The sequence below is a fragment of the Acomys russatus genome, chromosome 13 (assembly GCF_903995435.1).
Source record: "Acomys russatus chromosome 13, mAcoRus1.1, whole genome shotgun sequence".
Classification (NCBI taxonomy): domain Eukaryota; kingdom Metazoa; phylum Chordata; class Mammalia; order Rodentia; family Muridae; genus Acomys; species Acomys russatus.
In genome coordinates, this window is record NC_067149.1 from 47612509 (window position 1) to 47626969 (window position 14461).

The following is a 14461-nucleotide window of genomic DNA, read 5'->3' on the forward strand; positions in this document are numbered from 1 at the left end:
TTCTTGGGTTTTTAAAAATTACTTTGATAAAATAAAACACCATGATCAAAAGCAACTGAGAGAGGAAAGGATTTATTTTGTTTTACAGCTTATAGTCAGTCATCCAGGGAAGTCAGGACAGAAACCTAGAGGCAGGAACTGACTCAGAGCTCATAGAAGAGCGCTTTTTACTGGCTTCCTTTTCATGGCTTTCTCAGCCTGCTTTCTTACAGCACCTAGGAGCACCAGCCTAGTGGTAAGGTACCCATGGTAAGCTGGGCCCTCCTACATTGATCATCAGTCAAGAAAACATACCACAGGCTTGACCACTGGTCAGTCTGGTGGGGGCATTTTCCCAGTTAAGTTCCCTCTTCCAAAATGACTCTTAGCTTTTTTTTGGGTTTACATAAAACTAGCCAGTACTATTTCCTATGTATGTATTTAGTATTCTAAATGAACTCTAATCCATAATATACTAGACTAATGCTGCCTGGTTTTTGTTTGTTTGTTTGTTTTTTGTTTTTTGTTTTTTTTTTTTTTGTAGACCAGCATGTTTAAAGGTTGAATAGTTTGTAGTATTAGCTTATTTACATGGATAGGAAAATTGAAGTTAATGAAGTTATTTATACATATTCTGAAAATCATTGACTCTTTGCTTTACCCATTGTGATGGTAATTGGAAGACTCCTGAGAATCAAGGCAGAATGTCCATATCCTTTTGAACAGTGACTTCCATGTATTACATTTTCTGTTGGAAGGGTATTTTTATTTATCCCTTATTTATGTACTTTGGGTCATTTTCCCAGTGGCAGCAAGTGTGCATCTTATCTGTCCATATATTCTTGCCTTATTTACTGTATTAATAACAGCATGGATTTATGAGACATTTGCCAGGATTGTGGGCATATCACTTATGGACATGGTTAATTACAATTTAGTGGATTTGAATGAAAGACCCTGGCTTCATCGGTACCATGTTCTACCTAGCTAAACAGTTATTTCTTTTGCTAGGGGCGAGCCAAAGACATGGTATGGTGTGCCGTCTCATGCCGCAGAACAACTGGAGGAGGTGATGAGGGAGCTGGCCCCTGAGCTATTTGAATCACAGCCTGATCTCCTACATCAGTTAGTAACCATCATGAACCCAAATGTGCTCATGGAGCATGGTGTGCCTGTGAGTCTTTTGTGTCTTCCTTCAGCATTTTCAAAGATTTTTCTAGCTTTTGATTAGATATACTCACAAGGATTTTTGTTTTATATTGGGCAGGGGAGTTGTAACTATATGTGAAAGGCCCTGTAGTATAGCCAAATTAGAATTTATACTTTAACTGGAACTTTAATCTGATTAAAAAGGGAAGCTTTAAAGTATTTTGAGTCATGTTTTATATCTTACAGTCGTCTCTTTGAATAGCCTTCTGTTTTTCAATAAAAATTGTTCATTCTCTTTTTCTTTTTAAATTTTTGTTGTTTGTTTTGTTTTGTTTTTTAGATAGAGTTACTTGGTGACTCTTCTGTGGTCTCCACAGCAAGTGTGGACCAGGCGGTACTAGAGAAATCCACTTGCTTTTGCTTCCTGAGTGCTGGCATTAAAAGTGCACACCACCATGCCCAGCTCTTCTTGAATTTAAGAATGGTTTTTAAAAACTTGTATGGTCATTTTCACAATTTGAAATACATTTTTGTTTTTATTAAGACATTCAGTTTTGCCAGGCGGTAGTAGTGCATGCCCTTAATTCCATCTCTCAGGAAGCAGAGGCAACTATCTCTATGAGTTTGAGGACAGCCAGGGTTGCTACACAGTGAAATCCTGTCTTAAACACAAAAAAGAAAGAAAACAGAGAGAGAGGAGAGGAGAGGAAAAGGAAAGAAAGCATTTTTTTTTTCACACATTACTTAAATGTGTGTTGTGTGTTTTCTAAATATTTGGGTTTTTTTTTTTTTTTAAATTAAAGATTTATTTTATGTGTATGAATGTTTTTCCTGCAAGTATGCATGTGCATCATGTACGTATATAGTGCCTGAGGAAGTCAGAAGGGGCTTTAGGTCCCTTGGAACTGGAGGTAAGGATGGTTGTGAACCACAGTATGGGTGCTGGGAATCAAACCTGGGTCCTCTGCAGGAGCGATAAGTGCTCTTAATGGATGAGACATCTCTCCAGCCCTTTGGAATTAATTAATTGGTTTTTTGAGACAGGGTTTTTCTGTGTGGCTCTGGCTGTCCTAGAACTCACCCTTTAGACCAGGCTAGCCTCAAATTCAGAGATCCACCTGCCTCTGCTGGGATTAAAGGTGTGTGTGAGCTACTGCTTACCCAGTATGTGTATGAGTGTTTCACTTGCGTTTTTATGTGTGTGCTATGTGTGTTCCTGGTGCTTTCAGAGTCCAAAAGAAGACACTAGATCCCATGTAATAGATGTTACAGCTTATTGCCAACTGCCATGTGGGTTGTGGAAACTGACCTGGGTCTTTTAGAAGAGCAGTAAGCGCTCTTAACTGCTAAGCCATCTCTCTGGTCCCTTTTAAAACGTTGTTGTTCTTGTTGTTTTTTATTGTGTTTTCTTGTTTTGTGTTTTTGGTTGTGAGCCTATCCTTTAATGGCCGAGCCATCTCTCCAGCCCTGTTGTTCCATGGTGCATGTGTGGTAGTTTTGAGAACACTTGTAGGGATCAGTTCTCTAATGACACCACGTGGATCCTGGAGATTGAGTTCAGGTCATCAGGCAGGGTAGTAAGTGCCTGTGCCCACTGAGTGACCTCAGTGACTCTCAGATCTTACGTTCTGTATTCTCTCTACTTAACTACAACTCCTTTAAAATGATAGCTGTTGTAGTTTCATTCTGTTGTGTCATAAAACACTGACCAAAACAAGTTAAGGAAAGGATTTATTTCAGCTTAAAATTCCCAATCATACTTAGTCTATCATCGAGGGAAATAAAAAGCAGGAAGTTGAAGACAGGCCTGCATGACTGTTCAACACAGCATCACCTTAGGGCAAAGAACTCAAATCAAAAAGATACTGCAGAAACCACGGAAGATGTCTGTTGCTGGCTAAGGCAGGCTGATGCTTAGCTTCCTTTTTTATATAGCCTAGGACCATCTTCCCAGGGAATGCTACCACTACATGGAGGGAGCTGAAGTAGTAGTACACTGACTGGCTACATTAATCAAAACAGTCTTCTTCCACAGACCAGACTCATCTAGGAAATTCTTCAGTTGATGCACTTCTAATTAAAAAATTTAAGCTGGACATGGTAGTGCATGCCAGTCAGGGAGTTCATGTCCAGCAAATTTGAGTTTTTATGTTTCATTTTAATTTCTATTTTTAAACCTTTTTATTCATTTTTATTAGATAATGTTTTTTTCAAAACAGGGTTTCTCTATAATAACCTTGGCTGTTCTGGATTTGATTTGTACACCAAGCTGCCTTGAACTCACAGAAACCCACCTGCCTTTGCCTCCCAAGTGCTAGGATTAAAGGCTTGCATCACCACCACCCGGCTAGAGATAGGGTCTTAACAATGTAGCTTCTAACTGTCCTGGAACTCATTATATGAGCAGGATGGTCTCAGACTTGTAGATATATTCCTGCTCCTGCTTCCTGAGTGCTGGCATCACACTTCAGTTTTTTTGTTTCGGTTTTTTGATACAGGGTTTCTCTGTGTAGTCTTGCCTGTCCTGGACTCACTTTGTAGACCAGGCTGGCCTCGAACTCACAGCAATCCACTTGCCTCTGCCTTCTGAGTGCTGGGATTAAAGGCGTGTGCCACCACATCCAGCACTACACTTCAGTTTTTTATATAGAAGATAACAACATAAAAATGTTCTTTGGACTCTCCTTTTAGCTTAGATTTTGGTGGGGTTTTTTGAGACTGGGTTTTGTTGCTTTGTCTCATGTAGCAGCTGGACTTGAATTTGCTATAGAAGTTTGCTACAGACAATATGGCATTTGGTACAACTTATTTTCCTCTTTTTCCTTTTTCTTTGTTTCTTTGAGCTACTGAGGCTGGAACTCAAGGCTTTGTGCCACTAAGCTACATTTCCTTAGGGATTATTTGTTTTGTCCAGGTTTGGCACTGAATTTATAATCCTGTTTCTGCCTGCCAAGTTCTAGATTTACAAGTATCTGCTACCATGCTCACTTCATATAATGGTAGTACAAAGGTAGATAAAATAATTTAAATTACCTTTGTCTTCACTAGGTGGATTTATACTAGAACTCAAGAGTATTTAAGGCTACTTGAAACAGTTGTTGCCACTGTCTTGAAATACCTTTCATATATATATTTTTTAAAATAAGGACTCCTTTTATTACTATTTGCTCATTTATTTATTTTGGCTTTTCGAGAAAGGGTTTCTCTGTAGCCTTGGCTGTCCTGGACTCACTTTGTAGACCAAGCTGGCCTCGAACTCACAGCGATCCGTCTGCCTTTGCCTCCCAAGTGCTGAGATTGCAGGCGTGCACCACCACTGCCTGGCCATACCTTTCATATTTACTTGCTAATTTTCTCTGAATCAAAAACTGATGTGTATCTGTTGGATACACTGTGTGTGTGTGTGTATATATTTGAGACAGGGTTTTTCTGTGTAGCCTTGGCTGTTCTGGACTCACTCTGTAGACCAGGCTGGCTCAAACTCACAGAGATCCATCTACTTGCCCCTGCCTACCAAGTGCTGGGATTACCACGCACGGCTGGTAAATATATTTTTGAAGGTCTTAAACTGTTATTAAACCAGCATGGTGGTGCACGCCTTTAATCCCAGCACTTGGAGGCAGAAGTAGACCGGTCTCTTGAGTAGGGGCCAACCTGGTCTACAGATAAAATTCTAAGATAGCCAGGGGTGTTACATAGAGAAACCTGTCTCAAAAAAAGAAAATAAAATCGGGCATGGTGGTGCATGCTACACAGAAAAACCCTATTAAAATTAATTTTAGGGCTGGAGAGATGGCTCAGCAGTTGGGAGCACTGACTGTTCTTCCAGAGGACCCACATGGCAGCTCACAACTGTGTGTAACTCCAAAATCTGACACCCACAGACATAAAATGCATATAAAATAAAAATAAATTATTAAAATTAATTTTAAACATACTCATAATATTATCATAAAACACAGTAACATTTGGGAAACTGACTGGGAGATATCCCATTACATCCACTGATCAATTTAGTTTCTAAAAATTATCCACAATTGTAGGAAATTTATTCTTTTACTTTAATTTACAACACAGGAACAAAAACCAAGTTTTTTAGTTTTAAATAAAAAAACTTTTTAAAGACAGGGTCTCATTTAGCCCAAGCTTATAGCAATGAATAATCTTGAGCTCTTGATCCTCCTGGTTCCTTTTCCCAAGTGCAAGAATAATAGACATTCACCATTAAGTGTAAGAATTTTAACTTAGGAAGTGAGTACCATTTTCTGTTTAAGAGTTTCTTTTGGCTGCTAATTCTTGTTGTATATTATAACATTAATCAGTATTTTAAGACAGCAGAGTTCTGTTGTTTTTTTTTAATCCTATTTTCTATGATGTACATAAGGTAATGTTCTATATTCTCTCTTCCTAATTTGCATTTAGGTGTTCAGGACTAATCAGTGTGCTGGGGAGTTCGTTGTGACGTTTCCTCGTGCCTATCATTCTGGATTTAACCAGGGATACAACTTTGCTGAAGCTGTGAACTTCTGTACTGCTGACTGGGTCTGTTCTATAGCACGTGGCTGTTGTACGTCTACTAACACCCCTATAAAATGCAGTATTTACTTAGCTGGATTTTGATAGAGCCCATGAATATTTTAGGGCATATTGGAGTGGCTATTGTAATTAGAATTTTCATTGTGTTGCTTACTTACTATTTTCCCTGGTATGTTTGCAATTAAATGTGAGGTTACTTGTTTGTCACTTTATGAGGGAATATATATGTTTCCTCTAGTCTTCATTTTCTCTGAGCACTTTTGAATCTTAAATGTATAAGTGGTGGTACTGAAGAGATTCTCAGCAGTTGAGAGCTGTGTCTGCTCTTCTATAGGACTTGGGTTCAATACCCAGATCCCGCATGGCAGATCATAACTATCTGTAACTCCAGTTCCCGGGGATCTGACATCCCACATTCAGACACACATGCAGGCAAAACACCTCAATACACATAAAATAAAAATAAATACATCTTTTAAGAAAGTATAAATGATAATGCAACACTTGCTAAATAAAAACATAATGAGTTATGGCTATATCATGTTGATTGGCAAAAGACTGCCAAAGTTATTTTCCTGTGTATAAGACGACCCCCTCTTCCAATGCACACCCTGTGCAGCAGACTCAGGCTGTAAACTCTATATTATAGCTGGAAAAGTTAAAGTTGGAGGGTCGTCATATATACTGGAAAATACGGTTACTTACTACACGCTGTTTTTCTCCCTCAGTGATGCTGGGTTCTTTGGCCTTTTAACAGTTTGGTAGGGGAACACTTTAGTAACATTGATCCTAACATTTTCTTTTTTTGTTTGTTTTTGGTGTTTGGTTTTTTGAGACAGAGTTTCTCTATGTAGCCTTGGCTGTCCTAGACTAACTTTATAGACCAGGCTGGCCTCGAACTCACAAAGAACTGCCTGCCTCTACCTCCCAGAGTGCTGGGATTACAGACACACGCCACCTTGTCCAGCCTGATCTTACATTTTCTGTGTGTAACTAAATTGTTAAATTTCATGATTAGTCATACAGAGAAAATACAGTAATAAAATGGGTAATGTTTTGTGTTTTGGCGTGGAACCTTGCTCTGTTGCTTAACCTGCCCATGAACTTCTAGGCTAAGAACTCTGGACATGGCCTATGAGCTGTGTCTTGTTTCAGTCCAGTATTCTAAACTTCTTCCTTATTTGGCTGTGCAATAATGTAGTGCAATTAAAACTCAGCTAAGGGTTTGCTTTGGGCCTGAGCTCTTTTGAAAAATAACTAACAATTATGATTTAATGATACTGAATAGGTATAGGGTAGGATACAGGATGATTCAGGTAAGAGTTGAAGACTATTTATTGATTTCGGTTTTTCAAGACGGGGTTTCTCTGTGTAGTTCTGACTGTCTGGGACTCTCTTTGTAGACCAGGCTAGCCTTGAACTCACAGTGATTCACCTGCCTCTGCCTCTCTAGTCCTGGGATTAAAGGCGTGTGCCACCATGCCCAGCAGGTCCATTTTCTTATTTTTCCATTCTGTTACAGGTTTGAATTTAAGTAAGAGGTTTAACCACATATATACATACATACATACATATATATATATATATATATATATATATATTTTTTTTTTTTTTTTTTTTTTTTTTTTTAACTGAGCATAGGAAAGATGAAAGGAGAAAATGTATGTAGTTTTTATAACTTCGTTTATGAACTGGCTGTAGAAACTTTCAGATTCCATCTTAAGGAAACTTTGTATTTCGGTTTGGGTGGCTAACCCAGGACCTTGTGCTTGCTAAGGCATGCTGTACCAGTGAACTATACCTCCCAACGACAGAGTATATCTGTTGATTTGTTTAAAATGTCATTTATTGGGCTGGAGAGATGGCTCAGCTGTTAAGAGCACTGACTGCTCTTCCAGAGGACCTGAGCTCAATCCTCAGCAACCACATGGTGGTTCACAACCATCTATAATGTGATCTGATGCCCTCTTCTGGCCTGCAGGTGTACATGAAAGCAGAACGCTGTATACATAATAGTAAATAAATCTTTTTTAAAGAAAATATCATTTGTTTTACTGCTAGAGAAAACAAAGTATATTATCTAGGAATTTCACAGTTTTGAAATCTTTCTGCAAGGCTAGCTGTAGAAGCTGGAATATAACTCATCTTTTGCTTTGCTTCTTATTTTTTAAAAAATGACAAGTCAGGCTATGTAAGTTGCTTCTTTTCATTTTTGTCCCTTCTGATAATGCTTTACTTTTTGTTCTATGGACTCTTACGTTTTGAATACTTCCACTTAATACTTTATGACCTGAACTTTAAATTTTTTGCAATATTTTTTTTTCTTTTTCACCTAAGAGTAGCCCTATGTTAGACTGGTTTTAGAATTTGGTACCTCATATAACAAGACACCTCACTTTTTTATTTGTTTATTTTTTTTAATGGAGTTTTGTGTGTCCTAGTCTATGTGCCCTTGAACAAAGGATGGCCTTGAACTTCTGATCTTCATCACTTCCCAAATGATGGAATCATAACTTTATGTCGCCCTGTCCTGCTCTTCAGTTTCTTTTTTGTTAGGTTTGGTTGGGTGGTGTTTTGCTTTTGTTTTGTTGTTTGTTTGTTTGAGACAAGGGGTCTCACTATGTAGATGAGGCTGGCTTTGAATTCAGAGATCCTCTTGCCTCTGTCTCCCAAGTGCTGAGATTAAAGACATGTGGTACTAGTCCCGGCTCTCTTCAGTTTCTTGATATACACAGTGAGTTAGAAAATCTACAGCTTAGGGCAGAAACTTAGCATCTCAGTTTATGGACATTATCTGGGGAAAGAATTTGGCTGAGTTACAAAGCATTATTTTATGTTCTTTATAATAAAAGTGAGAAGGTAAATAAAGGTCTATTTGGTAGAACATATGGTAAGTAATTTAATAAAGAAATCTGTTGTTTTCAGTTGCCCATTGGACGTCAGTGTGTAAATCACTATCGTCGGCTAAGGCGCCATTGTGTCTTTTCACACGAGGAACTCATTTTCAAGATGGCAGCAGATCCAGAATGCTTAGATGTAGGGTTGGCTGCCATGGTTTGCAAAGAGTTGACCCTCATGACTGAAGAAGAAACACGATTAAGGCAATCAGTTGTTCAGATGGTGAGTATGCTGAGTACATTTCTTTCCTGCCTTCCCTCTTGTTTTAATAGCTATTTTATTTTGTTTTGTTTTTTGTTCTTACAATTTTTATATATATATGATGTGGTGATACAGGCCTTTAATCCCTGTACTCTGGAGGCAGAGGCGGGTGAATCTCTGAATTCCAAGGCCAGCCTGGTCTACAAAGTGAGTCCAGGACAGCCAACGCTACACACAAAACCCTGTCTTGAAAAACCAAAAAATAAAAAATAAAATAAATTATATATGAAGTGTATTTCATCATTCCCCACTCCTCCTCTAACTCTTCCCCTATTTCTCCTCACCTCGACTTAAATTTATGGCCTCTTTTTCCTTAAATTACTATTTAATTTCTTAAATTAATGTATATGAGTTAATATATAAACACAACCTTCAGAGTCCACTTAGTCTTGCTTGTATGTTTATGTTTTGGGGGACTGACTACTTAGTATTAGATAACCAACTAGAGGACTCATCACTGGGAAGCCTGATTCTCCCTCTGGGCAGTCATGACTTAACCTATAGCTCTTCTGGGGGTGGGCCCTCTTGAGCTTTCCCCGTGCATACTGGCATGTCAGCTGGTGGTGTCATTGTCTAGGTCTTGTTGAGGCTACTGTGTTGTTGAGGTTTCATGAGCGCAGCTTCCCTGTCATAGACAGAAGACACATCTCCCATCAGACACTCTGACCATCTGTCTTTCCTTGCCCCTCTTCTGTCATTTTTCCTGAGCCTTATGTTTAGGGTTTATGTTGTTAGATGTGTCCGTTAGTTCTACATAACCCCGTCAGCTACTGTCTCCATTTGGGCTAGTTTATTGAGTTTTTGTAATGGTCTCTGCCCAAAAGAAACTTTTAGTCTGTGGATATAAAGGTAAATATTTAGAATGCAGCTAGAAATTGTCCCGATTTAGGAAAGCAACAGATTCTTTTCTAGGTAGTTGAGTAGGTCTCTATAGCACCAGGCTTGAACTCCTCCCTGTTGAGCAAGCCTAAGTCCAATTCTGCAGCTGCTGGTTACTGCCAGGATATAAGTGCCACTATTGAACCTCTGCTGATATCTTGCCATGTTGGTCATTATTGTGCTTTGCAAGTGTCACACTGGATAGGACTATTGACTTTTTTTTTTCCTTTGGCAGCCTGCATAGTTCCTCTGGTGCCATAAAAGCCAGGCTGCAGGCTTCTGGATTAGAGCGAACTTGATTTTTCTTCGTCCTGTCTCCAAAGTGTACGATGTCTTCAGCAATAGGGACATACCCTCAACTTGTAGGAGGCAAACAAGGGCAACAACATTAGCCTATATTCTTTCGGGCGTCACTTAGACTCACTTGGCTAGCAACTCAAAAGGAGCTTTCTTTTCCATGTCTAGTACTGGGTTTTTTTATTAGATATTCTGTGGTACTTAGGGGGAGCATTATCACCCCAAGTATCATATAACTTCACTTAAATTTGCGTGTGTGTGTGTGTGTGTGTACATATTATCTATATTCTGTGCAAGTTTAGATACACAGTTTGAATCTCTATGGCATTTACAAATATCCTGAGTTTCTAGTCTTCTTTATCCTTTGTTCCTTCTCACTCAGTATTGTGTCTGCTTTCTCCTCACGTTTCCTATTTCCCTCTTAATAGCACTTGTGTACTGCTATTCTCTAGGGTTGTTCCCACACAGTCACCACCCTCTGTGATCCTCTTTTATTTTCCCAGTTTCTGTGGTTACTCCAGGTTATGTACTTATATCTCAAGACTTGGAGCTAGGAACTGCAAATAAAGAACTTGCAGTGTTTGTCTTTCTGGGTCTGGGTTACCTCACTCAATATGTTTTCTACTTATTTTCATTTACCTGCAAATTTAATATCATGTTTCTTACAGTTAAGTAGTATTCCATTGTGTATATGAACAACATTTTTATTATCCATTTATCAGTTAAAGGATATTTAGGTTGTTGCCATTTCCTAGCTATTGTGAATAGAGCAGCAGTGAACATGGCTTAGCATCTATCTATGGAAAAAAGTGTCAAGTCCTTTGGGCACAAGCCAAGTAGTGGAACAAGTGAGTCATAAAGAAGATTTATTTTCAGCTTCGAGTTTTTGTTTTGTTTTGTTTTTAGAGATAGGGTTTCTCTGTGTAGCCTTGGGTGTCCTGGACTTACTTTGTAGACAGGCTGGCCTTGAACTCACAGCGATCTGCCTGCCTCTGCCTCCCAAGTGCTGGGATTAAAGGCGCGCGCTACCACTCCCAGCGCTTTTCTAAATTTTTTGTGCTGTTTCTAGTGATAGAATTTTAAGGTTTTTTGTTTTTTTAAAAGACACAGTCTCACTATGTAGTCCTGGCTGTCCTGAAACTTTCAGAGAGATCAGCCTGCATCTGTCTTCTGAATGTTGGGACTAAAAGTATGCTACCATGCCTGATTTTTTTTTTTTTTTTTTTTTAAGCTACTGTTTTATGTTTCAATTGAGACCTGATCTGATAATACAACTTATATTCTAGGGTGTCGTGATGTCAGAAGAAGAAGTCTTTGAACTTGTTCCTGATGATGAGCGACAGTGTTCAGCATGCCGAACCACGTGTTTTCTCTCAGCTCTCACATGCTCCTGTAATCCTGAGCGGCTTGTATGTCTGCACCATCCAACTGATTTGTGCTCATGCCCCATGCAGAACAAATGCCTTAGGTATTTAAAGGGTTTTTGTTTGTTTGTTTTGTTTTGTTTTGTTTGTTCGTGAGAGATAGGGTCTCTCTGTTTTTCTGTCTGTTCTGGAGCTCACTATGTAGATCAGGCTAGCTTTGAACTCACAGAGATCCTCATGAGTGCTGGAGTAAAAGCAGTCACACATTATCTTTTACAAAAAGAAAGTCTTAATGTTCTTTGCTTTCTTTCCTGTTCCTAAACAAGGAACTTCTCCTTGATACCTACTTATCAATTGAAGGACCAGTCCTTTAAAATTAGCCCTAACTAGCCTCACTGTAATTAGTTTCATGGCCAGTTAATGCCATATGTTTCTTGTGTCTGTCTCTCTCTCCATTAAAACTGTGAGTTTCTTTGATTCTTTTCTCTTATTTCCAGCTTGTTGTATTTTGAAATCTTTACTTATATGGTTTTTATTTTTATTTTTTATAGGTACCGCTATCCACTAGAAGACCTCCCATCTCTACTTTATGGTGTAAAAGTGAGAGCACAGTCCTATGATACTTGGGTCAGCCGTGTTACAGAAGCATTATCAGCTAGCTTCAACCATAAGAAAGGTTAAGTTTCCTCCTTTATTATGAAAACTGTCACTTTAAAAGAAACCTTTAATTGCTTTTTATTCTATCCTAACAAATGGACTATGCACTTACCTTTCTCATATCCATGTACTAAACAGACCTGATATAACTTAGCTTCTGAGATCAGATATTAGGTATGGTGGTTTGCTATGGCTGTAGGCTATGCCTAGTTTTAAGATAATCTCCTGTGACCTGGAATGTGCTTTGTTGCCCTAGCTAGCCTCAGTCTAATGACTTTTCTTCCCTTGGTGTCAATACTGAGATTACAATACTGTATCACTACATCTAATGAGAATCACTTTTAAATGAAAAGGCTGACATAAAATGGGACAGATACATTGTAGTAGGTGTAAGTAGAGAGCTAAATTTAGTAAAGACACTGAAAGTCTTTGTTTTTTATTTAACTTTATTTTTTATTTTTATTTTTTGGTTTTTTGAGACAATGCTTCTCTGTGTATCCTTGGCTGTCCTGGACTCACTTTGTAGACTGGATTGGCCTCAAACTCACAGAGATCCACCTGCCTCTGCCTCTGCCTCCCTGTTTTTGAGAGAGACAAGGACAGGGAAGAAGGGAATAGGGGTGAAGGCAAGAGATTAAACTTACCTTATTTGAGTGAAGTCTTCAAATAAGCACCTTGTCAGAAGCATTTATACTGGAGACTTCAAAGCTTCATCATTTCTACTGGTGTGTTAGTGACTCTCTTGGGTGAGCTTTGTGACTGTTGTGTAATAGTCCTTTGTGCCTATCATGGTGTTTATCTTTACAGATTTGATTGAATTAAGAGTGATGCTGGAAGATGCTGAGGATAGAAAATACCCAGAGAATGATCTCTTTCGAAAGCTCAGGGATGCAGTGAAAGAAGCAGAGACCTGTGGTTCTGTGGCTCAGCTGCTCCTCAGCAAAAAGCAAAAACACAGGTAAATTAATAAGAGTGGGATTCTTCCTGGATTTCTGTTCTTTTTATTTTAATTGGCCTATAAGGCTCTGTGTTATTTTTGCTATGGCCATGTCTCTTCCATCCGCAGTAACTTCCCATCTTCCTCTTCATGTCCCACTTCTCTATGCTCATAAATTGTAAACAGTTTTTTAAATGTAAGCTAGCTGTAAACTACATCAATAAAATAGCAAATACACCTGCTAGTTTCAATACTGAAAAACAATGCTGATGTTTATGTAGTGTCTTTGGAGAAAAGACTGGGCTATATATTCATCTTTATCTGAAGTAACTAAAGACACATAGGCTCAGACTCTCAGCGATTCTCCTGCCTGTGCCTCCCAAGTAGTAGGATTAAAGGCGTGCACCACAACACCCAGCAAATTAAGCCTTTTGTTTGTTTATTTTTTGTTTTTTGAGACAGGGTTTTACTGTGTAGTCTTAACTGTCCTACATTCACTTTGTAGACCCGACTGCCCTCGAACTCACAGAGATCCGCCTGCCTCTTCCTCCCAAGTGCAAATTAAGCTCTCTTAACAACATGGGTCAAGTTTTGTAATAACAGAAGATCTGAACAAAATATTTTTAGTTCAGGTAATTAGCTTTATTCTTACTTTTAGTTAGAAGTGATTTACTTTTTAAGGAGAAGTTATATTTCTAATTTCACATTCTTCAACAAGCTCTTGTTTGACTTGTTCTTCATACATCTCAGGTGTGCTATTGTTTAGGGAATTCCCATTTCCTTCTCATTTAGTTCAGAGTTTTCTTTTTTAAGATTTATTTATTATGTATACAGCGTTTTGCCTGCATATAACACCTGCATACCAGAAGAGGGCACCAGATCTCATTATACATGGTTGTGAGCCACCATGTGGTTGCTGGGAATTGAACTCGACTTAGAAGGACAGCCAGTGCTCTTAACCTCTGAGCCATCTCTCCAGCCCCCCTTCCTCATTTTTTTTTTTTTTTAAAATTCTATACATTCTTAATATTTGTACAGCTTTTTCTCATAATTCTTTGCATTGGATTTTTAAGTTTTGGGGTTTTTTTGTGGTTTTTTTTTTTGTTTTTTTTTTTTGTTTTGTTTTGTTTTGTTTTTCTTTCTTTTTTCTTTTTTCTTTTTTCTTTTTTTTTTTTTTTTTTTAAATCTAATCAGAGAACCTTTGCTAGAAATATTTTTCAGTGGACATTAACTTGCTTTTAGGACACTGACCTCTTTTGAGAGTCTCATAAAAGCTTGGCCATATTTTTCTATGTCTCGATATTATTTCATTTCAGGCAGTGCTCAGCCCTTACTCTTTTTTTTTTTTTTTTTTTTCCTTTGAGACAGGGTTTCTCTATGTAACCTTGGCTGTCCTGGACTCGCTTTGTAGACCAGGCTGGCCTCGAACCCACAGTGATCCACCTGCCTCTGCCTCCCAAGTGCTGGGATTAAAGGCATGCACCACCACACCTGGTGCTCAGCT

General features: G+C 38.5%; 1 protein-coding gene across 1 annotated transcript in view; it reads left to right on the forward strand.

Moving 5' to 3' along the window:
• Kdm5a (lysine demethylase 5A) overlaps positions 1-14461 on the forward strand; it is a 78323-nt gene that overhangs the window by 30401 nt on the left and 33461 nt on the right. Inside the window, 6 exon segments of the mRNA XM_051155258.1 lie at positions 991-1153; positions 5551-5670; positions 8590-8784; positions 11286-11467; positions 11915-12039; positions 12828-12978. Coding sequence (XP_051011215.1) covers positions 991-1153; positions 5551-5670; positions 8590-8784; positions 11286-11467; positions 11915-12039; positions 12828-12978 — 936 coding nt within the window.